The 26529-nt window shown below is 40.3% G+C and overlaps 1 protein-coding gene across 1 annotated transcript in view; it reads left to right on the top strand.

Annotated features, from left to right (window-relative positions):
* Window positions 1–20493, top strand: part of PSME4 (proteasome activator subunit 4) — a 103859-nt gene extending 83366 nt beyond the window's left edge. Inside the window, exons 39-47 of the mRNA XM_008699861.2 lie at window positions 696–827; window positions 1192–1400; window positions 3267–3352; window positions 12476–12604; window positions 13499–13654; window positions 16424–16586; window positions 17476–17609; window positions 18307–18445; window positions 18951–20493. Coding sequence (XP_008698083.2) covers window positions 696–827; window positions 1192–1400; window positions 3267–3352; window positions 12476–12604; window positions 13499–13654; window positions 16424–16586; window positions 17476–17609; window positions 18307–18441 — 1144 coding nt within the window. The 3' untranslated portion in view covers window positions 18442–18445; window positions 18951–20493. The remainder of the gene's footprint in view (window positions 1–695; window positions 828–1191; window positions 1401–3266; window positions 3353–12475; window positions 12605–13498; window positions 13655–16423; window positions 16587–17475; window positions 17610–18306; window positions 18446–18950) is intronic.
* Window positions 20494–26529: the final 6036 nt, after the last annotated feature.

Genomic DNA, 26529 nt, shown 5'->3' on the forward strand with positions numbered 1-26529 from the left:
GGTTTTATAATGTAACTATTTTCTTCTGAGAGATGAGTGAACCAATTCAGTACAATTTATGATACTAAGTAGAGTTATTTCTCAATTGGGAAGTAGAAATGGAGACAACCTGAGCAATTCAAGCAATTTAGATTCAGCCCTCTTCATTCTAGGGGTGGCTTTTTTATACCATGACAATACTAACTTCCTCATCACATCGGCTCGTTTTTTTTGTTTTTTTTTTTTTTTCACTCTTCCTTATTAGGAAAAAAACAGAGTAATCCTTTCAAGGAAAAGTATTCTTGCTGGGATAAAAGGATTTGGAAAAAATTAGTAGGCTAGAGAAGGAAATCCAGGTAATCCTGTTAACAAAAAGAATAAGTTATTGTTATTATCAATTAGTGGGGAATCAGTATCCTCCAAGTCAATATTTCTCTTGATTGCATGGGAGTGGAGAAGAAATGAGATTACAGCGAAAATGATGCAGTAAAAATAATAAGATGTTCTTATATAAGGGTGCTGTTTTGAATTGTCGGTTTTAGTATTTATTAGGTGAGGAAATGTAACAATTTTAAGTAGAATTGTTTTGAACTGTCGGTTTTAATATTCATTAGGTGAGGAAACACAACAATTTTAAGTAGAATATGGACTCCATTAGTCTCGACTGTCGTGTAAAAGCAGGAAAGGTCTCTAACTCTGCTGTGCTTTAATTCTAGTCGACTGTATGTACTGCAAGGCGGCCTTGCCCAGCAAGAGTGGAGAGTACCTGAGCTGTTGCACAGACTACTGAAGTACTTGGAACCCAAACTCACCCAGGTTTACAAAAATGTCAGGGAAAGAATAGGGAGGTAGGTATTCTTTTCCCTGTGGTATGGTACACTTCTTCAATGCTTTTTTGTTACCTTCTAATATCTAATAGTACATACTGGTTATGTTACTACTGAGTTTCATGGGTTCTCTTCTTCAAATTTTGTTTTATATTGTGTTGACACGAGACAAGAGGCTCTGATGTAAAAAGGACAGCAGTGAGCTCACAAGCCAGCGGTGAGCATTCAGCCGGTTCTCAGTGCCTCCGAATTACAGGCGCAGCACAGGAGACCCTCTCCTGGGAGTCATCGTTCAGATACTTACTTTGGTTGGGTCATCGCTTTTGAACGTTAGTTTTATTGATAATATGGCATCTCTTCTCACTCTACATATTTCATTTTACAGCGTGCTGACCTACATATTTATGATCGATGTTTCTTTGCCAAACACTGCGCCAACAGCATCCCCACGGGTCCCTGAGTTTACTGCTCGAATTCTAGAGAAATTGAAACCCCTCATGGATGTAGATGAAGAAATTCAGAACCATGTTATGGAAGAAAATGGAATTGGTGAAGAAGATGAACGAACTCAGGGCATTAAACTCTTAAAAACTAGTGAGTGGCTAAAATTAAAGAAACTTGCTTAAAAAAGCAGACATTTATTACCAGGGGAAAACAAAATAGGCATTTATTTAGCTTATCCTTTGGGGGTTTTTTCCCCGTTTTTTATTGTGGTAACATGTACATAATACAAAGTTTACAGTTGGGTGTCATCACGTACGTTCACATTGCTGTACAGCCATCGCCAGCATCCATCTCCAGCCTTTCGTCTTGCACAGCTGAAGCGCTGTACCCATTAATCTGTAACGACCCTTTCCCTCCCTTCCCCACCCCCCACCCCCACCCCCCACCCCCCGGCAGCCACCATTCTGCTTTGTCTCTGCATTTGCTGATTGCAGGTACTCCATGTAAGCAGAATCATGTAGTGTTGGTCCTGTTATGTCGGGCTTTTTAACTTTGCATAGTGTTTGCAATATTTATCCATTTATCCGTTAATGGACATTTAGGTCATTTATGCCTCTTGGCCATTGTGAATAGTGCTGCCAAGAGCAGTGATGTAGACATAGCTGTTTTGAGTCCCTGTTTTGAATTCTTTGGGCTTTTGGAAATAGAATTGCTGGACCATATGGTAATTCTGTGTTTAACTTTTTTAAGAGCCACCGGGCTATTTTCCACAGTAGCTGCACTATTTTACCTTCCAACCAGCAGTGCAAGAGGGTTGCAATTTTTTCACGCTCATGCCAATACTTGTTTTCTGTTTTTATGACTTACAGCTATCCAAATGAGTGTAAAGAAGATAGCCGTGGTTTTGATTTGCATTTCCCTAATGATTAGTGGTTGAACATCTTTTCATTTGCTTATTTGCCCTTTTTTTTTTTTTAATCTTCTTTGGAGAATTGTCTCTTCATGTCCTTTTCCTATTTTTGAGTTAGGTTGTTAGTGTTGTTGTTGAGATATAGTTCTTAATATATTCTGGATATCAGCCCCTTATCTGATGAATGATTTGCAAATATTTTCTCATTCGGTGGATTGTCTTTTCACTGTCTTGATAGTATCCTTTGATGCACTAAAGTTTTTAATTTTCATGAAGTCAAATTTATTTTTCTTTGTTGCCTTTGCTTTTGGTGTCATATCCAAGAAATCATTGCCAAATCCAGTGTTAATGAAGTTTTTGCCTAAAGTTTTTTCTAAGAGTTTTATACTTTTAGTTCTTAAGTTTAGATCTTTAATTCACTGCAAGTTAATTTTTGTATATAATGTAAGTTAAGGGTCAACTTCATTTCTTTGCTTAAGCATGTCCAGTTTCCCAGCAACATTTGTTGAAAAGACTGTCATTTCTTCATTGAATAGTCTTGGCACTCTTCTGAAAATTACTTGGCCATATGTGTGAGGGCTTATTTCTGGACTCTAGTTTATTCCATTGGTCTGTATGTCTGTCCTAATGTCAGTGCCATACTGTTTTGATTACTGTAGTTTCAGTAAGTTTTGAAATCAGGAAATATGAATCCCCCAGCATTGTTCTTTTTCAAAATTGTCTTGGTTTTTCAGGGTGTCCTGTTGTTTCTGTATTTAAAATTTTTCCACGTATTCTAAGTATAAACAACCAACTTAGTTGTCATTTTTGCTCATTAGGATTATTGCAGGTTAATTTGTCGTTGGTATTTAGTAGGCTGTTAATTTATTGATTCATTTTTTGAGAGTGACTTCAGTAGCCTAGTTTTGACACCCTTTGTTGTGATTCCTGTCATAATGCTGTTTAGTGTCAAATTTATGAAGTCACATAGATGATCTCTTTCTTACCATTGAAGAGTTAGCAGAGCTATCAGGGTGGCTCTCTGACATTAGCACTACAATGTTACTCTGCTCTGTGCTCTCGAACTCTGTGGCGAAGACTGATTCTGCACGTTTGTTTTCAAACAGTATTGAAATGGCTGATGGCTAGTGCAGGAAGATCCTTCTCTACAGCGGTCACAGAACAACTGCAGCTTCTACCTTTGTTTTTTAAGGTAAGTTCATGGCTGAGATTAAGAGTGCATCCCCCTGTGTTAGCTAACTGGCATTTACATACGAACCTGGAAAGAAACAAAGAATGCATCCCGTCTGACCTTCACGGGGAATTTATGTTTAATCTGATGGTGGATAGTTTTTCAGACTGTGTGTAACTGGGTTGGATCGCTAAGAGATAGATAGTACAGGAAAATCATGAGGCGATAGCAGTTTAATATTTGTTGAAATAATCTTTTTGGTATTAGGTAAGACTAGAATCTCGACAGATACATGAAAAGTTTACTGACAGAGCATTGTACACTGATAACCATTTTCCAAGTGATAGTTTAGGAAAATAGTGATAGCTAAAAAAAAAATAATAAAGCCATAGTGACATGTTTTTAATATAGCTATTTCAGATGTGTTTTATTCAGTGTGTAATAAATCTGATGATGTATTATATATTGTACTTATACATACAGTATTTGTATTTACTTTGCAGTGTTCAATGGGACTGTAATTGCTTTTAACAAATACCCGCAGAAGTAGCTTGTTTCCGGTAAAGTTTGATTTGAATTGATGAAAGGTATAGCCTGAGGTGGTTCCAGTTACTCATCTAGGCAGATGACGAAGCTAATAAAACTAAGGTCAAACCCAAGATCAGTGTATTGGTTGCCACAATTCTAGTTTGCAGTCGTGCTGTGGTTAGCAAAACAGTCTGGTTTCTTTCATCACACATTTGGAGGGCTTGGTGCAAACATCACCACTACTTGAAAGTTACTGTTCGGTGCAGTTATCATTTAAGAAGGAGCACCCTTGGTACTGTGTCTCAGCAAGTGGTATGCTAAACTTCGGATTTGCCACAGTACACTTTGTCTTCAGGAAATCTCAAAAAGATAACTCTACTGGTAATTTTCAAAGGATTCACCACTAAAATACTTTTATTAATGCTGTATAAGGGCCTGATACCCATGAGTGCCTCTGGGAAATTTGGGCATAATAAGGGTGGACAGTAGTTACTAGTGTATATAGATCCTTGTTACTTGCAGGTTCTTGGTGTAGATAGGGTTTGTCTTTAGGGCAGTGGTGCTTAAACTTTTTTCCACTGCCACATACGCAGTGGATATAAAACATGATCTCATATGTTCATAAATGCGTAACGTGCAGTGAATGTTGGGATAGTTGGAGTTCCATCCCCCTTCTTTCACTCGAGAAAGAAAGGAAAAAGTCAGGGGTGCCTGGCTGGCTCAGTCAGAAGGATGTGCAGCCCTTGATCTCTTGGTCTCGGGGTTGTGAGTTTGAGCCCCATGTTGGTTGTAGAGTTTATGTAAAAGTACAGTCTTTAAAAAAAAGAAAATCAGAAAGCAGATATATGAGAGTGAGGTTGATAGAAAGATGTTTTGAATCCACATGGAATTTATTTTAAAAACTTGAATCATTAGAAAGTTGTTTTATGTGAATTGCTTATGACAGGCCTAACATTTCCCCTGGATCACAGATGGTGAGGTTGAGAATCTGCATTAGGCCGTGATGGTGATCGGGCTGTGGGCTGCAGAGACACCGTAGCCCAGATGAACAGCTGCTTTGCAGGCAGACCAGCTGTGTAGAGTGAGGATCAAGGTGTTGCTTATTAAACTGTGGCAGACACTCAGAAATAGTTGGAGATGAGATCGGAAATTCTCTTTTGGACACACTTGAGGTGCTTTGTAGATTCTAAATGAAGTATTACATATCCTATCTCATAAAAAGCAGTTTTATATCAATTCAAAAAACACCCACCTGGAAATCTACATCAAAGTGAAAGTTTCAGTTATTTGCCTTTTCTAGTCAAAGAGTCTCCATATTGCTGAAGGTTAAGGGAAAAGGATTTCCAACCAAGAATAGTTTACAGAGCACTGGTTTTAGAGTAAATAGAGACCTAGTTAAAATCCTGTTTGTGATTGGGCCTCCTTTGTGACCTTGCACAAGCTACTGAACTTCTAAGACTGTCTTCCTTATATATAAGGTGGGGGATGATACCAATATCCCTCACAGAGTTGTTGCAAGGATGAAGTGAGATAATGTCTATAAAGCAGAGAGCACAGGGCAAAATAATTGTATATATTGTAATTATTGCATGTTATTTTTGTTACTAGTCTTTAACTGCCTTTTAATTTGGAATAATAGTTCAGATGCCGATGATCGGGGAGGAAGCAAGGACATGTTGTATCCTCGGTTTCAGACTTCCCTATGTGCTTATCAGAACTCACCGCTGCAGGATAATACTTTTGTATATGTCAAACTCAGAAAAATTTACAGATGTTGTTATAACTGGTACAAAAATACATGCCATTGATGGTAGTTGTTCAGAAAAACTATTTTTCTCAATAATTAGAGGAGAAGAAAGCCCTGTAAAAGTGTTCCTTTGCTAACTAAATGTTTGTACAGATTAACACAGGGGGGCAGCATTTTGTACAAGTTAACGCAGGTTAAATCTTACCTGTGATATACTAAAAATAATACATTTGTGTGAAAACAAGCAAAAGAAAGTGTAAGGTCTCCTTTTTGTATATCACATTAGTTAACTAGTATTAGTTAAAGATCTTTACTTGTAAGCACTGCAAACCAAATGTCTGCGACAGTGGCAGGAAATTAGATTACTTAGATTATCTAGGCAGTTGGCTGCCTGGGGACGTAGGTAACAGAAGCTGACAGCCTCATCAGGTGTGTCTCCTTGCATTTCTCTCTCTCCGAGATTTCAGATGTCCAGAGAAAGTCTCATTGGCCAGGCTTTGGTCTCTCACTACACTTGGTTAGGCAGTATGATCCCTCCATTGTCAGACCCTCCAGAATGACAGAAAAGGATGATTTTCCAAAAGTTAATCAAAATGTCTGTTACCAGGAGAGGGGGATGGATATATTGGCAAGGAAATGCATGTATCAATGCTACAGACATTATAACACCCTTAGTACTTCAAGTCTTCAGGAAAACCCAAGTCACTGTATGTCAGTCTGTCCTATAGTATGGCTAGAAAGCAAAAGATAAGAATAGGCAGTACCTGAAGAAAGCCCCTAAACTTCACCAGCACAGACTTTCTCCCCCAAACTTGTCATTTTGAAATAGTAAGGATTCACAGGAGTTGCAGAGGTACTGCAGAGAGGTCTCACGTACCCTTCAGTTTTCTCCAGTTACATTTTCAAAACCAGAAAATTGAAATTGGTACAACATGTGTATAATTCTATGTCATTCTAGCACACAAATAGATTCCTGCAACCACCAGAACAATCATGATACGGAAATACTCCCATCTTCACAAAAACCACTTCGTGTTACCCCGGGACAGTCACACCTTCCTTCCTCACCACCACTATCCTCTGGCGACCACTGATTTGTTCTCCATGTCTATAATTGTCATGTCAAGAATGTCATATAAATGGAGATATGTGACCTTTTGTAATTGGCTTTTTTCACTCATAAAATTCTTTTAACAGTTGTCCAAGTTGTTGTACCTGGGACTTTTTTTTTATTTTTACTTTTTTTTTTTCAATATCGGAAGGAAGATTACCCCATATATTTTTATGAAAAGCTAGAACCTACCGCCTTCGTTACCAGTTGAACATCCCCAAACTTTAAGGTTGTCTGAATCTTAGTTTTTCTATTAACTATACATGTGCAGTTGGAACACTAAGACAGTGTACACATGTGTTCTTTTAAAAGTCCTATCTGGGAAGAAAAATAATGCTTTTTAGGAAAATATTAAAGTTGAAAATTAAAAAGTTGAAGTGAGTTGGTAAGATTCCGACAAACTTAACTACAGAGCAGTTGCCGATCAAAGAAATACAGATGTTATTTCTTGAGATGAACTAACGAAGTACTTTTCCAAACTTAGAAGCTTTACTTTGTAACAGAAAAGGTTTTTGTTCCACAAACGGTACTGTTGTTAGTAGATGAAATCACTGCAAAGTAAAATATCTCAGAGATTTTGGTGTATCTGGCTGGCTCAGTTGGAAGAGCGTGCAGCTCTTGATCTCAGGGTTGTAGGGTGTTAGAGGTTACTTAACCAGATAAGTAAAAACTTAAAAAAATACCTTTAAGAGATTTTTATCTTACTGGCACATAGAAGTAGTTCAGCTCAAACAAATTGTTATCCTGTACTAGTAATTAGTAATGGTTAATTTGCTGCTTTGGAAAATGATATTCTTTACAGTGAGGTTTACCTGTTGAATTTCAGGATTTTGCAGGTTTTAGTACATTTTAACCTCTTCTTAACATGAGAACGTTATGTCCTAATTTAATTCATAAAACACATTTTTTTCATGAATGGTAGGAAGAAAGACTGCTGATTCAACAGGTGAGTGAGTCACCTTAAATTTTTCTGGTGGTAGTGGTAGGCCTGCCAGCAAATGAGTATCTTCTTTTTTATACAGCAGTTCAACTATAACCAAACTCTGAATCACCTCATTTCTATTGTGGGTGAACTAAATGAAAAAAAGTTCCATGTACGTTGCCTAGAGATTTGGATTGTTGAGTATTTGTAATAATTTTTATCCTCGATTTCTTTGTTTGATGTTATCTTTTTATACCTTTGTCTTTGAGCACAACTGTGCCAGACATTGCCTAAGTGTAGGTATGGGATTGTTGGGCCAAAAACACAGAACTATTTCATTCTGCAGATTGACTGGTTTTTTTTTTTTTTTTTTTTTTTTTTTTTTTTGGCCTGTTACATAATGACCGTCTTCTCACATAACTGCCTCTTCCTCTTTAATGACTGTATTGTATTATCATTTATTTAATCCATTTTCTATGGGTGGTCACTGGTTATTCCCAGTTTTAGGCTCCTAAAAACAGTATACTAACAGTCTTTTACAAATATGCATATATTTGTAGAGTAATTACTGTATATAAACTACCATGTAAAAGATCTGCTTGCATTTGTAATTTTAGTGGATATTGCCCCCCAAAGAGCATGTCTTGTGTTACGTCTTTCCAGCAAACCCTGACATTTCTTAAATCTTTGATGGTTAAATAAATTTTTTAAAAGATTGTTGTACTTCTTGAGATGCTTAGCTGGCTCAGTCAGTAGAGCATGCAACTCTTAATCTCAGGGTTGTGAGTTCAAGCCCCACACTGGGCTTGGAGCTTACTGATAGATAGATAGATAGATAGATAGATAGATAGATAGATAGATAGATAGATAGATAGTTCAAGCCCCACACTGGACTTGGAGCTGATTGATTGATTGATTAAAAAAATATATATATAAACCAAAATTATTGTATTTCTTTAGTGAGACTGTCTCCTTGTACATTGGCTATTTGTATTTTTTTTGCCAGCTATCTGTATTTTGCCAGTTTTCTGTTGGTTATAAAGGAGTTCCATTTTTATAATTTTCTTTATTTTTAAATGATGTTTCGAAGTATGCCAGTCCAGGATTATTTTTTTTAAACAATTCTTTTTTCTTTTTAAATTTTTATGGTTTTCTCTTTTGCATTTAAATTTGTAGTATAAGATAGAAAATTGATACATTTACTTTTATGTAAAGTATTGATGTAAAGGTGCAGCTTAATTTCAAGATAATCTATATTTTCTCCATTCATTTGAGACGAAATCTCATATACTTGTTTCAGTAAAGTCTGCTAACAGAAATTATTTCCATCAAAAACTCGACAAATTATCACAGTGAATTAGTATACTCAGCTTGGAGGTGTAGTTGTTAAAGAAAAAATTATTCTGACACATGTCAAAATTGTGGGGAAGACTTCATTTAGAACTGAATACAGCGAAGACAGCTGGGGATATTTAGCCAGTAAGCGGGATGGGGGGAGGTGTTGGTGCGTAGAAAATGACTAAGAGGAAACAGCAAGAATAGGGGATTCTTGCTAAACTGACTTGACAGGATTCTTGCTGAAAGCAGCCCACGATGATCACATAGGAAGAATGGAGGTAAGGAGCTGGATCAGATACAGAGGTGAGGGATTCGCTCAAATGTCAGGATTCGTGCTACAGCTAGACTCAGTAGGTCCAAGGATGAAAAGGGGGCTCAGAGGAACCTGGCTAAAGTTTGGTAAACAAGGATAGTTAAAGTAAAGGCATGGTTAAGTTCCCATTTGTTATGGGCATGCAAAGAAATTTAGTAATACTAAGCTTTGAATATTTCACCTAAGTCAATACAATCCTTAGTGTTTTAGAGAAGAATAATTTTTTTTCCATATTAAAACTATCCTTTGACTTTGGTTGGGGGGGATGTTGTTCGTTTGCTTGTTTTTTTTTTTTTTAAGTAGGCTCCACAGCCAGCATAGAGCCCAACACAGGGCTTGAACTCACAACCCTGAGATCAAAAGTCATATGCTTAACCAGCTGAGCCACCTAGGCACCCCCATATTAAAACTATACTTTAATACGCAACTAATGAATCATCGAACTTTACATCAAAAACCAGGGATGTGCTGTATGGTGACTAACATAATATAATAAAAAAAAACATTAAAAAAAACTATACTTTAAAAAGAAACAAGAAAGTATATTTAGACTGTTTTAGAGGACACTTAAGGGCTGGAGGCAAAGAAGGTTGTCTGGGTACACTTTATTTTACCAATTTATCTTTGGAGCCCTAACAATACTTTTTATGATCATAAAACAAAATGAAATGAGAACTTCCCCCCTCTTTTTTTTTTTCTAAGTTTTTATTTATAATCTCTACACCCAGTGCGGGGCTCAAACTCAAGACCCCGAGATCAAGAGTCACATGGTCCACCAACTAAGCCAGCCAGGCATCCCTGCCTTTAAAAAAGAAAAGCACCGTGAAATAAATGAACCTCACCTTACTGTGTATCTGGTTGTAAGGATAAATATACGGAGCAGTGGCTTTTAAAAAAAATCATACGTGCCTGTGGGGACTGCATCCTCTAATATTGGAATAAAGCTATTACATCTATTATGTAATAAAGAGCCAATAAATGATAATTGTCAATAGTGTTAAAACTCATCAGAGTAAATTCAAAGATCTTACTGGCTTTGTTCAGTAATTCATGAATCGGGCAGTACCCATCTAGCAAATGGAAAGGACTCCAGGGAGCTGTACAAAATGGAAGGTGGTTTTTATATACATATATGTATAAATTTTATTTATTTGAGAGAGAGCATGAGCAGGGGGAAGGGCAGAGGAGAGGAAGAAGCAGGCTCCCCCCCTGAGCAGGGAGCCTGATGCGGGGCTAGATCCCAGAACCCTGGGATCACAACCTGAGCCAAAGGCAGACACTTAACTGACTGAGCCGCCCAGGTGGCCCCCAGAGTGGAAGGGTTTAAAGGCAGAATGGGTTGGGACAAGAAAGGCATAATCAAACAGGATTATTTCAGACAAGGCGGGTGTCTGTCATGCGGTTTGCTTTACTGTTATTGATCAGTTAATTCCTAACATTCCTTCAGAACCAGAATGAGTGAAACTACAATTAAGTCTTGTTTGCTGTGGTGGGGGCGAGTCATTTCATTTTGGCCTGTTCCTTTTTTAACATTAGGAACCGGAAATTTTAGCACGAGTGACAAGATATAAAAATCCAGCTATTGGGGTGCCTGAGTGGCTCAGTTGGTTGAGCCTCTTGATTTCGGCTCAGGTAATGGCTCGTGGATTGTAGGATCGCCTGTGTTGGTTTCTGTGCTCAGGCTGGCAGTCTGCTTGAAGATTCTGTCCCTCTGCCCCTACCCCACTTGTGCACACATGTGTGCCCTCTCTAAAATAAATAAGTCTTTAAAATTCCAGCTGTTTAGTAAAACCTCAGTAATCCTACGTTTGAAAGTATCAGTATGATCTCATGATCTGTTTTTCTTTAGAAAATATGCTTATTTCCTAGTTCTGTCCACAAAAAACCCATAACCAGTAATCAACCTAGTAGGGATCAGTGCTCCTAGTGCCCAGATTATCATTTCCTGCTAGAAGAACCAGGGCTCCGTGGAGAAAAAGCTGACTTCAGGTCTGGACCAAGAAGTGTACAGGATAAACCTGATTCGTATTGTCCTACCAAAAAACCAAGGATGCAACAGTTGTGTTAAAGGAGTCAGGAGCCATTTAGAGCACCAGTAAGAGTAAAACCATTGAATTTGTTGAAATTCATTAGTTCATAAAGACATTGTTTTAAAAATTCATTATTCAGTTTAGGAGGATAGGAAGGAAACCATTGTCAGAAGAAACTGAGGGAGGGAATGCTTTTCTGTATGAAATATTCCAGGTAATAAGAAGAAATGAGTGTCACCATTTTGTAAACCTTTTTTTGTAATGGTTCATTACAGAAAGAGAAAACTGACCATAAGTGAAGGAAGTACCACTGCTTATGTTGTGCTCAAAGAATTAGACTTCAATAAAATCAAGCCTCTAGATCTATTGGCTACTTTACAGGACATACTGGAGCCAATGAAGGCCACCACAGGGAAGGAAGGCCACTATAGGGGACACTGCAAAACCAAGTAGCCAGCCCCCCCCCTTTTTTTTAAAGGACAAGGAATTTTAAAAGAGGGTAGGGAGAATTTAGAGATTTTTTTTTAAATATGTTTTTCATAGAACCCTTTACATTTAAGAGCTGCGTGAACCAAATGCACTGTGTGATCATCACCATTGAACCAGAGTCCAAACAACCAATTTACAAAATAATGGAAATTTGAACACTACTGTGTATTTTATATTTTAACTGCCATGGATTTTTATGGCTGTTGTCATTCCAGGTTTTTTAAATAAGAGACTTTCTCTTTTAGAGATACATAATAAAATAATCATGGGTGAAATATGTCTGGGATTTGCTTCACATAATTTAATTTGGGGATGATAACAGTGAATCATGGAACACTACATCAAACCTAATGATGTACTATATGGTGACTAACATAACATAATAAAAAAATTTTTTTAATTAAAAAATAAAAACAAAAAAATAAAAATAAAATAATTGGGGGATGAGGAAACACGGGGGGCAAAAATGGGAGGATTATGTGTTTGTCATTGGGGAGGTGATTGATTCATGGGGACCCCTTGCACTATTCCCTAGTTTTGTACATATCTGAAAATTTCTGTAGAAGTTGTTAACGGTAAAAATGTGATTTATTTTATGTAAGGGTGCCTTTGTACGTACTGGCTGTTATTTCAATTATCTGTTTGGTTTGTTTTATTGTTCTCCAGATCGCCCCAGTGGAAAATGACAATAGCTATGATGAGCTGAAAAGAGATGCAAAGTTGTGTCTATCACTAATGTCTCAGGGCTTGCTTTACCCTCATCAAGTGCCTTTGGTACTTCAGGTGCTAAAACAAGTAAGAGTGTCTGACGAATATTCCTGTGTTTTAGTTAGAATTTGGTTATCCATTCTAAGAATTTCACCAAGTCAGCTGTAGTACACACACACCTAAAATTTATTTTTCATTTTGAATTTTCTTCTAGTATGAGAGAAGATAGATATTGCCCAAAGAAACAGACCTAGATTCTGTACCTGGCTCTGCTGCCAACTTCTGTGGTCTTGGGGAGATCATTCAACCCCCAGATTTTCTATATACACAAAGAGCTAATGATTGAAGCACCTCGGATGCAAAGTGCTTACGAGGGAGGGGGTGGTCATTACCTTTTACCATTTCCCCTTTATTTTATTCACTTTATTTCCCAATATTTGGTTTAAAAAAAAGAAAAAAGATCTAACTGGTTGTGTATTTTCTGGCTGCATGTTTGGTATACTGTGTGCTCGGCCTTTACCCAGGTCATAACATGTGTTACATAATATAAAAAATGAACCTGTTCCCATAGTTTTCAGATTTCTAAGTTGAATTACCACTGAAAAATATTGTTTAACCGCCCATTTTTGTGTGTGTATGATGGAATTTAATAGTTCTCAGTTATTGCTTTTAATCTACTACCTGCTACAAAGTAAAATAACGTGTAACTCTTTAAGGAGTCAGAGTATTATAATTTTCTTCAAAAGCTGACCTCTGTCCATGTGTTCCTTACCCTTTATTTTCAGCCATTCTGAAGAACTCTCTTGACCTGAAATAGTTCATGCAACCTTCTACTTTGAAGGAGCGATAACACGAGCTTCCTCTAACCATGCCTATAAAAGGTGTCCTAGAAGATGATAGGATTTTGTGTGTAATTCCTGTCTGTCGCCTCCTGCTCTCATCAGCACTATTCCCATTGTTTCTCCTCCTTCTCATTCACAGACAGCAAGAAGCAGTTCTTGGCATGCTAGATACACAGTGCTGACCTACCTCCAGACCATGGTATTTTATAACCTCTTTATTTTCCTAAACAACGAAGATGCAGTTAAAGACATCAGGTGGCTGGTGATAAGTCTTTTGGAGGATGAACAACTAGAGGTAAAATTTAAGATATAGCAAATCAAAATTGAATACATTTAGAGAAAGCATTATGCCCCCCCCTTAAGAACTATTTATGCACTGATGCATTTTTTAAAGCATAAATTATTAAAAGTAACTTTAATTTTAACATTACCCTGTTACTACTTTTGATACCCTAATCATGATTCCATACAAATGGAAACAAACATTGGCCACATTCTTGTTCTGGGGTGTCTTTGCATTTGGGCAGATAACATTTGTGAATCAGAGTTTTCTCATATGTGAATTGCAGGTGATAATATTTTACTTACCTTACTAATTTTCAAAAGGACTAATAGGAATCTGCATGTAGGCAGTTTCAGTTTCAAGAGAATAAAAATCTAGGGGCGCCTGGGTGGCTCAGTTGGTTAAGTGTCTGACTCTTGACTTCAGCTCAGGTCATGCGTGATCTCAGATTTGTGAGATTGAGTGCCCCGCCTCCCTCCCGCCACACCCAGTGCAGAGCCTGCTCAAGATTCTCTCTCCCCCCTCCTTCTTCCCCTCCCCGTCCACTCTTGCACACACTTGCGTGCTCTCTCTTAGAAAGAATCAAAATCTACCCACAAATGCTGTTATCCAGTAAAGTTAGGATTGTTGCCCCTTTTTATTTTCCTTGGTAGAGAAATTAAAGGCAACCTTGTGATGAGGCTACATTAATATTTTATACAAAAAGATAAATCTCTTAGCTAATATAGTCTAATGTAAGAAAAGTATGTTGTAATAAATAAGAAATAAGTTACAGCTTGGCCTTAGGTAAAGAAAATGTAACTGAAATTTTTGTGAAATTTGTACTTTTTTGTGGGTTTTCTATGTAGTGGAGCACTCCCAGTAATTATATACTCTATTTGAGAGCACTGAAAATAGATCGCATCCATAGGAAACTGAGAATGGAAATTTTTCCACCTCCCTAATGAGCCTATTCATTTTGCAATCCAGCCTTCTTGTGTTCTGGGAGTAGATATTGCTAGCCCCTCAAGTACTCACACACAGTTGGTTGTAACAGCTATGACAGGCTTACAGTATTTATAGCTGTCTGTAATTTTTCTTACTTGTATTTTTTAATAACTAAAGGAATAGAAATGAAAAGGTGGAAATCTTGAAAATCAGTGTTTCCTAATTTTAACTATTACAGCAGTTACATTAAATTGCATTTATTGTTTGCTGGACCTTGTTGTAGAACATTTTCAGAAATTATTTTCATATTCCATGTCGTAGGCTTAAGCATAACCGTTACTCTAAATAAAGCCATGACATTCATTAAAACTATCATATTTTTTTTACGATTTTGTTTTTTCTTTATTTAGGTAATCTCTATATCCAACAAAGGGCTCAAACTCAAAACCCTAAGATCAAGAGTTTCATGTTCTACCAATTGAGCCAGCCAGGTGCCTCTGTCATATTTTTAAAACAGAATACTAAGTATCAGTAATAATCAGCAAAAGCTACTCATGATAATACTGAAAAAACTTTGTAATCTAAATAAGAAATGTTTAAAGAAAACTATTAGATATAAAGGAAAATTTTTAGGGGTACCTGGCTGGCTCAGTCAGCAGAGCATGTGACTCGGTCTCAGGGCCATGAGTTCAAGCCCCACATTGGGCATAGCGCCTACTTAAAACAAAATGTATAGTGACAGTAACAGGGTTAGCAAGGTATATACCGAGTACTCCGCTTCAGACTTGTGTCGTAGTCTGTTAGCACTGGCTCTTGAAAAGCAGCTGATAGCCACCAAATTAATAGTAAAGTTGTTCATACATTAAAATTTAGTAGTCTCAATTCTTAGAATCTCTCCTAAGAAAATACATTGCAATATAGAAAAAAATTACATAAATTAAGAATATTTTTAGCATAGTAGTGAGAAGTTGAATACATTCTCATCAGTAGTTGAATATAAAAATGAATCGTGGTATGAAAGGAAATAGTGCACCAAGTATGATGTAGTAAAATAATTTATAATGTAATTCATTTAATAGTATAATGAAAATGTTAATTACCCCAAAACTGTCAAACTAAAACGTTTAAGAAAAAACCTTTTGAAGCAATGAACAGCAAAATATATAAGTGGGATTTTTTCCCAAATTATTACTGCCTATCTTTATGAACGTTTAGCAGGGATTTTGTGAGATCTATGAGATGATAGCATTTTCCTGGGTTTTTTTGTTTTCCCAAACCTTGAGTTCTTATTCCATTTTGAAATGGACTGTTCTCCACTCTGCATTTGGTACTTCAGTAAACTGGGTTTGTAGTCTGCCAGCAGCCTGCGAAATTCCTAAGAAGTAAATTGGGTATAAATCTCCCCAACATACGCCAACTATACAAAGTGACTGTTCTATAGCTGTGTTCGTTCGGCCGAAAACAGCAGCAGTAGTTTCAAGAGATGTGGAGTCCAGGAGAAAATTCATTTTCATGTTAGGCTCTGGTGCTGCTTTTACAGTTCCAGCCCTGAGAAGGACAACTGCCCGTCAGTGGGGAAATAATTCATGGAGAAACTTAATTTTGTGTGCAATAGTTAAGCATTTACTTTGCGCAACCCTGATGTAGCGGCTCTCATCCATTTTGCGGTCCCAGACCTGTTGAGAATCGGATGAAATCTCCCGGAAGAACCGGCGTAAGAGCATTTACACAGTTTGCACAGCGAAGTCTGGGAAAGCGCCCCGTCCCCGCCCGCTCCCACCGCCACCCCCCAGCCTCCAGCATTCCCCTGAGGGTTAGGGTCTCCGCTTCTAAAAGAAGTGATTATCTCTGCAGGTCCGGGAAATGGCTGCTACCACGTTAAGCGGTCTGTTACAGTGTAACTTCCTTACCATGGACAGTCCTATGCAGATCCATTTTGAGCAACTTTGCAAAACGAAACTACCGAAGAAAAGAAAGCGAGACCCTGGTTCCGTAGCAGATACGATTCCTTCTGCAGGTAACTGTGCTGGTGTAAAATACCCACTAGTAGTTTCAGGTCTTTGTTATCCCGAATGGCATTATTTACAATTCTCATATTTCGTATTCCTTTTTTATTAACTTCAGTTCCCCAGGCACCATATTTCATGTATACACATAACAATACACACACACACACACACACACACACACAGAACTTTAATGAAAAACAGGAGAATTTGAAAGGAGTAACTACTATCCCTAGAGAAAGAATAGAGGTTTTAAAAAAAGAAAGGAGGCCCTCTAGAATACACATTGCCGCTCTGTTTTGAGAAATACAGACATTCCTCACATACAGTATGTTTACCTCATGGATTGATCCATTCTGTGGATCCCATCCAGAAAAGTAGGGTCCAGTTTTGATCAGAGATTGTTTTAGGATCGATTGCACTTTTGCATATGGCTTTGAATTGATCAAAACTATTACTGTGCAAGTTCTAGCAAGTCTGTGACACATTTCTTTTTTTCTTTTTTTTTAAGATTTTATTTATTTGACAGAGAGAGACACAGCGAGAGAAGGAACACAAGCAGAGGGAGAGGGAGAAGTAGGCTTCCCGCCGAGCAGGGAGCCCAGTGCGGGGCTCGATCCCAGGACCTTGGGATCATGACCTGAGCCTAAGGCAGACGCTTAACGACTGAGCCACCCAGGCACCCCTGTGACACATTTCTGACCTCATTGAGGGACAGCTTCTAGTTCAGCCTCAGAGTCCTGTCTTTGCTGTGTGTGCACACAGATACATTTTAAATGCAGAAATTAACACATTGACGACAACTAGCTTAATTGAAAACTAATTTTATTTCACTGTGACGTGCAGTAGAGTCGTGTAAATATCTGCACATATATTGGTGGGGTTTTTTTGTTTTTTCAGAGTTGGTCAAACGTCATGCTGGGGTGCTGGGTCTTGGTGCCTGTGTTCTTTCTAGTCCCTACGATGTTCCCACCTGGATGCCCCAGCTCCTTATGAATCTCAGTGCACATCTGAACGATCCGCAGCCTATTGAGGTAAAAGTCTTCCTTGGTCGTTTCTTTGCACACATATTATATCAGTGATGTTTTTGTACGAAAATCTTTTACTAGTAATTTCCTATTCGCTCTGGACCTTCTGCTTTGATAAAGCTACTGCCGCGACTACCTCGGCTGGGGCTAAGCCTACTCGACGGTAATCAGTAAGAGCTTGTGGAGGCCTTGCTTTCTATATACTTGAGATCTTTTAGTAGCAAGGAAATTACTAAAGCGTCTGTCTTCCCAGTCCAGTGGAAGTAAAATATTGTCAGTGTTGTCAGGATAGTTAATCTTTTTACTTATTTACTAACATTTTATATCTAGGAAGTATCTAACTGGGAGCTAATATGAAACAGGAAATTGTGATGGTATTATTTAGAGAACAGCTGTGTCTAAGCGACTGCAAAGACCAATGACTTTGTCTTTCTCACTTAGGAAATAGACGTAGGTGTGTATTGAAACTGGTTTAATAACATGGTGTAAGTGCCAGGATCTTGTCCTAACGCACAGCTAGTCATTTTAAAGAAGTGAGCTCGGTGGCTTTGCGAAGTTAGAATTGGTTTGTTGGTTTTGTGGTACTCGGTGAAGTGTGAGATCTGAAGTTTAGAGGGATTTTTACGTAGCTAAAGTTATCCGAAATATAATCCTCATCTTTCAGAGGTTAAAATAAAATGTATGTGGGTTGCCTACTCTACAGATGACTGTAAAAAAGACCTTATCCAATTTCCGAAGGACACACCATGACAACTGGCAAGAACACAAACAGCAGTTCACAGATGACCAGCTGCTTGTTCTCACCGATCTCCTTGTGTCACCGTGCTATTATGCATAGAAGGGTAAGTTGGCAAAATGCTGAGTTTAAGAAGTCTGACGTCCTCAGGCAGATGTCATTGGTTTAATGATTGAGACATGGGTGCTTACAAGGTTTTTCTTTTTGCTGACGTTCTTAGATGTCCTTATTTAGATGATAAAAAAATGTGTTAATGTGACTTTTGCTGTGACCAGTGGAAGTAGTCCCCAGAGAATTGATGTGACTGCTTTTGGACCTTTATCGATGAGTGGGCTTAGTAGCCTGGGAATGGTTAGTTAAAAGAAATCTTACTCTTCGTTGCCTCCTGAGTGGGGCCTGGGCATTTGGGGTTGCCCTAAGAACCCTAGGTTATATACTGTTAGGAGAACATTGCATCTGGATTCTTAAGTATTTCTTTTTCATCCTGAATTAAAGAGGAGAACGCAGACACCTTTCCACTAGGTTAAGAAGAAGAAAGGAAATTTCACTTACCGAGCTTTAAAGGTGGATGTCCTGTTGTCTAACTGAGATTTTTTTCCTCCCTGATACAGATGAGTAGTCCTCACTTCAAGCTCTTTTCATCAAAAATTCCAGATCCTCAGGTGCCATCTGTGGCGGCTCTCTGCAGGTTTTCAAACTCTGCCTCTGTTGAGCTCTCATCATTTTGGTGGCTTCTGTGTTTGGTCTCATTAGTCTCCGTTCCACAGGTTCTCAGCTGCCATTTGATTACCTAACTTGTCTGGAAGTGTCTCCAGAACATTGATCACTTTTTCTTTGAGACATCTGACAAAGCCACAATGTCTCAGACTAGAAATAATTACCCAATATGATCATGGCATCCAAGACCAAACAGAGTCTAGGAACTCATTAAGAAACAGTTTACTTGTAACGGAGAATACTTATCTGTAATACAGGTCCCGTCATTTCATTCATCTCAAATTATTTTGAATTTCTTCCAAATGGCTGTTGGGTGTAGATGGTAGTAGGGCTGTGGGCCATAAATCGAAGCCTTTGAGAGCCTTGGGTCTGGAGAGCCATGAAGAGGGAAGGAAAAGAGGGCAAGTCTGGAACCTAACCAAGGACCTGATGGAGTGTCCACCAAGACGCAGGAGTGAGGTCTGTGTCCACGTGCTTCCCACAGACTCTGGAGGCTTTGGTGCTGATCAGAAAGAGCAGTTGCTGAAAAACTGGGGGTTTGGTGAATAAATTTTTGATTGATTGTTGTGTGTGTATACAATGTGTGATTTTGAAAATAAACAACAACAACAATAAAAACTCTGACTGGTTGATTTTTACCTGTATTCTTTACATATACTGTTTGATCAACCCTCTTCGAAAACTGTTATACTTCAGCTAATGGAAGACTGCTGTGTTTGTGGAAATTCTGTAAGTTTTTTTTTCTTTTTTCTCTTTTTTCTTTCTTTTTTTTTTTTGCCTGCAGAATCGTTGAGAGACTATAAGTCTTTATATTTAACTGACTTGTTTATTAATAAATGTTATATAGATGTAAAAGACTGTATAAACTGTAGAGATAGCATTGGCAAGACTTTGTACAGATGCAACCTTTTACACAGCATTGTGTAATTAATTTGTAAAGATTCACATGTAGCTCTTTATTGTAGTGATTTTTTGGCTTTTGTACCAATTGAATGCCATTTTTTTGTGTTTTTAAATTATTTTCTCTATCTTTTCATGTTACAAAAGCTGAGGTGTGGGGATTTTGTTTGAGTTCATTTATGGTTAGAATGTCTGGATTTTTATGTAACATTTTGTGTGCATCCCTAAATGCAAACACCACATGTTTGCCTATGACAAGTTTATAGAATGCAAGGTATCTTCTAGGTTAAAGTAATTCACAAGTTGGTGAATGTCATCTTGCAACACACCCTGTACAGTCTTCCTTAAAGGAACACTACAGTATATTTTTTAGCATCTACTTGCTGAATGACTCCCTACAGACCTAAGCACAGCAGAGGTCCTGGTACAGTATTGAACTGTCGGCGTACACAGGCGTGATCCCTGTATAGAGTAGTGCCAAACTGATGATTTCAATTGTGTAACTAGTTTAAAACCCAATAAATGGATTGTTTTTAACACCTGGCTTTTGTCTTCATTAAGAAGAGAAGACAGTTCTGTAGGCAGTGATTCTCATGGATTCCTTTTGCATCCACAGAGCGGGATCCATAAATGCATGTCCTCTAACCAAACCGAATTCTCTAGATCAGACTTGTCCAGTGCAGTAGCCAGTAGCTAGCTATATATAAATTAAAATCTCATTTCCTCAGCCTCAGTAGCCACATTTCAAGTGCTCATTAGCCATTTGTGGCTAGTGGTTTACCTTAGTAGCACAGGTGAATGTTTTTTTTTATCACAGAAAGTTCTGTTGGGCGGCGTTGGTCTAGATGGATTCTCAAATTGATGTGCCTAAGAATCACATGGGGACTTCGTTAAAATGGGAATTTTAATTTCATGCTGCTAGCTCATGACACCGATGCCTGGCCCTCAGGTCACAGTTTAAGCAGTGAGGCTTTACATTCTATATTAACCATTTCGGCTTTTTCTAAAATAAGCTGTATGAAACTATGCCTTAGCAAGGTGCCTAAAGTGGGAACTTTAAAAGATACTGGGCACGTGCTGTGACATCTTGGGCTCAGAATTTCTCTGGTTGGGGCTTGGGTGTCACTATCTTTTTAAAGATCTTATTTTTAGAGCTTGCTTGCGTGAGGTGGGGGAGGGGCAGAGGGAAAAGAGAATCCCAAGCAGTTGCCCTGCTGAGCACGGAGCCCCTTGCCTTGCTCCACGCGGGGCTCAATCCCAGAACCCTGAGACCATGAGCTGAGCTGAAAAGAGTCCAACGCCCAACCTACTGAGCTCTCCAGATGCCCCAGGCGTCAGTGTCTTTTAAAAGCTCCATATGTTTCAGTTGTGCATCAGAATTGAGAACTTCTGGTGAAGGTTCTTAAGGCCCACTGTAGACCTAGAAACAGGGTTAATTTGAGTTTCTAACATTTGCCCCAGGTGATTGACACCAGGTGTAGATCCCCCGATCTGGTTATACTGTGAATGGCTTGATTCCCTAAATTTTCTACCAGTGGCCTCAAGACTTAAAGGGATACGAGAGAGAAAAGGGGTGGGTGGCTATGTTGTCTAGGGTAGTTCTTAACTTATGTTGTGTTAAAAGGATGGAGGACAGCAGCAGGAACAATGTTAAGGATGGGGAATTCAGGCCGAAGTTGAGAAGTCACTGCTGTTTGGGCATGGGAGAGACTCAAGGTAGGTTTCTAGGTCGGGGAGGGGGGAAGGTCTGTCTTTGAGGTTGTCACGGTTAATCTAGTTTCTGAATGGATCCTTTAAAAAACAAGACTTTGCAAATTATGTTTCAGTACTTAGGAAGAAAATGTACCCACCTAGTCTCTTAATGGGAATGAAAGTTTTGGTGAAAAAAGGATGAGAGAGCTGTTCTCAGAAACTCCCGATACTTGACATTGCCGAGCCCTTTAGATTGTAGCCCAGTTCTGGTTAGTAACGCGGCCAGAGAGGATTACTGAGGAATTTTGTTTCACTGAAAAATCAACTTTTTCTCATTGTCTTCATAGTTATTCTTGTGCACAAAGGCCATTGTCTTATTAATTTAATATTATGTTCAGTATTTCCCTATCATTGAGCATCAAGGTTTTCAGTTTTCTCTACTACAAATTACATTGCAATGAATATTTTCATAACTTCGGGGCGTCTGGGTGGCTCAGTCGGTTAAGCGTCTGCCTTCCTGATATCAGGATCCTGCGATCAAGCCCCAAGCGGGGCTCTCTGCTCAGAGGGGAGTCTGCTTCTCCCTCTCCCTCTGTGCTTGCTCGCTCTCAAGTAATTAAAATCTTTTTAAAAAATATTTTCATAACTTCATGCTTAAAACCTTTTTCTTCAATTATTTCCTCAGGATAAATTTTGAGGAGTAAAATTTTAGGTCAAGAATCTAGATACTGTAATTGCTCTGATATGTTGTTTTCCTCCACCCGCACGTTACCAGTTTGCATTGTCAATGATAGTATTTTAATGCTGGTTTCCCTGCAAATTGATAGTCCTTTCTTTTTTTTTTTAGATTTATTTAAGAGAGTGGGGGGGGGAGGGGGAGAGGGAGAGAGAATCCCAAGCAGACACCCCGCAGAGTGCAGAGCCCCACCCGATCTCACGCCTGGGTCCTGACCTGAGCCCAACATCAAGAACGCAATGCTTAGGCGCCTGGATGGCTTGGTCGTTAAGCGTCTGCCTCCAGCTCAGGTCAAGATCTCCAGGTCCTAGGCTGGAGCCCCGCATGGGGCTCCCTGCTCAGCGGGGAGCCTGCTTCTCCCTCTACCCCTACTCACCCCTGCTCTTGCGCCCTCTCTCTCAAATAACAAAATATTTTAAAAAATAAATTGTTATGATGTCTTCATTTACAAACTCTGTCTCAAAGTACCGAACTGGACGATGACGCCAGCTGAATCTAGGAGGCAGAGCGTTAGCCGCAGCGCCGAGAGGAAGGCCGGGACACCGAGGGGAGCCCCGCCACCCGACCGTCCCACGCTCTCCGCCCGCTAAGGCCATGGCGGGGGCGGTGGGGGGCGCGTTCCCGGCCTGCGGCTCAGTCCGCAGGCCCCCTCTAGCTCTGCGCGCCAGCTCTCGCCCGCCTCCGAGCCCAGGTCCCCGCACCGCGGAACGGCGAGCCCAGCCCGGGCAGCGGCGCGGCGCGGGGGGCGGAGGGCGGGGCGGCGGCAGCGGCCAGCCCCGGGCACCCGGGGGCCCGCGAGCCGCTGAGGGCGCGGGGGGCAGGCGGGCGCCGGGGCTTGAGTGTCCGGCGGAGGGGGCGGCGCCCTCGGCGTCTCCGTGACTGCGCCTCGGCGCCCCCGGCTCGGCGGCTCCCGGGATGCGCGGAGGCGGCGGCGGCGATGGCGATGATGCCTCGAGCCCGGCCTCGTCCCGGGCGGCTGGCGGCGCTGGGGTCCGGGCTGCGAGATGGAGGAGGGGGGCGGCGCTGCGGCCACCGGGCAGGTGAGAGGCCGCGGGCCCCGGAGGAGGACGCCCCGCGGGGGCCGGGAGGGCCGGGCCCCGGGAAGCCGACGGTTTAGGAGGAGCGCGGTTGCGCTGCTCCAGGCCCGGCCGCCGCGCACCTGCCCTCCTGGCGCGGCCTGCAGGGAGCCATCTCGCCCCTGCCTGGCCGGCTCCCGGGCTCTGCCGGGCCGCGAAACCCGTTCCCCACTGCCCATGCCCTGCCTGAGCCCTCCGCACCCCACCATCCCTCTGCCGATTCTCTTACAAGCTTCCTGGTCCGAACTAGGCCCTCCTTACCTTCCGCACCCCGGGGAGCACCCACCCACCGCCTGTCCCTGGCTGGGGTCGCTCTCGCCTCCCCAAAGCCTCTCTCTCCATCCCCAGACGAGGGGCCTCCCTCATCCACCGACCCTACCCCAACCCGTCAGCTGCTCCAGGGTTCAAGAGGTAGTTGAACTGGGGAGAAAGAGCGTGGGCTCTGAAATCAGATAAATCTGGCTTGTATCTTAGTGACCTTGGGCAAGTCATCTAACTTCCCTGAGGTTTTCCTGATCAACACAAATAAAATGGGGATAATAATAGTACAGAACCTTGCTCTCTGTGAGGATTAGACTGTGAAAATGCCTGGCCTCGAGGAATTTAAGGCATTATGAGGGGGAAAAAAATGAGTTGGAAGAATCCAAGCCACGAACTAACTTGTAAAAGCTCAAACAAAATGTTTTCATATGTACTAAAATATTAAGATAGCACCCTAGATTATCATAGGCTCTTAACACATCTTAGTGAGAAATCATGGACACTGTACACCAATTTTCACTTCCTATTCCTTGCTTACTAGTTACTTTAGGGTCCCTCCTCCGTAGTTGTAACAAGATGCACATAGACGTGAACTCATTCTTACTACGGCGAACGTGCCTGCTTAAGACTGGTGTTCCAACTTAAAATTTTTGATTTTACAATTTTAATCACCTACTTATGGTGCCAGAAATAAAGAAAAGCTGGTATGCTTGCATTGAAAAGAACGTTGGTAATCTGTATTTACTATTTAGGAGTACCAAATAGGTATTCATTTACTCCCCCCCCCACCCCCGCAAATCATTGAGTTTTACAGCGCTACCATCGTAACTTCGTTCAAAATTGTGATCTCAGCCTCCTCTTTCTTCAAAGTCCCAGAAGTGGGTTTACTTTTCCTCCATTTCCTCCTTTGCTCTTAAAGTTTCTCTGCCAAAACCTTTATTTCTGTTCTGTGTTCTGCTTTTCCTTTTCTTCCTAGCCTCTCATTGCTTTTTTTCTAATGATCCAATGAGAAGGATTTATAATTACTTTATGCCAGAACCATAATTATCAACCTTGCCTGAAGGTACAAAGAAGTGTGTGTGTGTGTGTGTGTTCATATTTTGAGTTCCAGGAACTTACAGTTGGGTAGGGATTGTAATACCTACTTCATAGGATTATACTGGGCCTGAAGTAAAGTTTGATGGCTTATGTAAAGCTTCTGGAACGTAAATGCTAACCGCCCAATAAGCGAAGGCTGCTGTAACTGTCTTCTGACCCGTGGAATGCCCTTGATCTCGCTGTTGTTGAGTTAAGGCAGTGATGCCGAGTGTAGCTATAGGCAGCACCTGCTTAGCTTCCAATCCATGCCCCTACCGCTTTCAATTAGGAGCTCGCTCTCCAACTCAGTTTCCTTATCTGTAAAATGGGGATGCGTTATACTGTCTCAGGGTTGTGAGGATTCAGTAAGTTAATAGTATGGCACATTGAGGACAGCGCCCGCACATCATAAGCACTCAGCAAAGTTAACATACTATTAATGGTACTGATAATTATATTACTGACCTAGAATTCTTTTTTGAACATCTGAAAAATTTTAAATATATTGAAAAAATTATAACTGTGCAGAAAGTGGAAGTTTATCCTCAGCTCCTCCAAATCTTTTTTTCCCCCTGCCTCTTATTCTTGACTAATGTCAGTGCCTCATCATTATCCCATCTTCCCCTTGACAGTAATGTTTCCAAATATCTCCTAGCCTGTGGTCTCCATAATTTATCACCTTTTTTCTTCATTACTACCTACCTACTTGATATTTCTCTTAGCATCAATTCCAGATGCTTCATTCTTCTAATTTCCCAAACCAAATTCCTGCTCCCATCTTCAGCCCTGTTCATTTCCCTGCCTCCAAAGAGGAAACCCTTCTGGGGCAGGAGGATTGCTAGAAACAATAGTATTGCCTCTCTCTGCCTTCCTGCCGCCTCAAATTGAGTTTTCTTTGCTACTTCTTTTATCATCAGCTAATCCCAATCCTCCAATTAACAATGAAAAAACAAATAGTAAAAGGTTGTCTTTTTTACTACATAGCTATCAAAAAGGATTCAGAAGCAGGCCCATGGTCTTTAAGTGAAAACAGTAAGCTATCCATTATTTTTTAATTCTAATCAAGAAACAGGTGGTTGGGGTTTATATTTTTCTCTCACAGAACTTTTATAAGGAAAGTTTTATACAGAAAAGCTAGTCTCCCTTGCCAGTGGAGAAATTCATCATATTGTCGTGATTTGACAATATGTTCGACCATTGAGAATAAAGAAGAGGCCATCTTCTTCCTTCATAAAGAATATCCATTAGGTGTATGGACCTCCCTAGGATTGAAACTTGTCCAGTATTCACTGGCATAGCCATACCTGCTACTGAATGCTGAGAGACTTCCATTTGGGTGGTTCATAGCTGCTGCTCAGAGCCCCTGAGTTTGGGGCTCTGAGCAGTAATCCTTCATGGCCCTGGCCTCTCTTCTCTGTGCCCCACGACCCAGCAACTGAAAGGTTAACCCCTGGCACAGCCGGAGGCCTCTGGGACCCAGCTGGAGCCGGTGGTTAAATATTTGGAACATCACCCCTGGACCTCCCCAGTGCCATTGCTTATTCCTAAAATGCTGGATGCAAGCAATACCTTTGAGTTGTCAAGAGCACTGCGCCAGTCTCTAAGGAACGACTTCAGCTGTCCCTCTGGAAGCATCCTTCAGAGCAGAGTGGGCCCTGGGCCACACAGGGCTTTGGGATTTGGAACAATCCAAGATGTGTGAATGTACCTTAAATCTCATTGAAAGAAAAA

This window comes from Ursus maritimus, unplaced genomic scaffold (genome assembly GCF_017311325.1).
Source record: "Ursus maritimus isolate PB19 unplaced genomic scaffold, ASM1731132v1 scaffold_6, whole genome shotgun sequence".
Classification (NCBI taxonomy): Eukaryota; Metazoa; Chordata; class Mammalia; order Carnivora; family Ursidae; genus Ursus; species Ursus maritimus.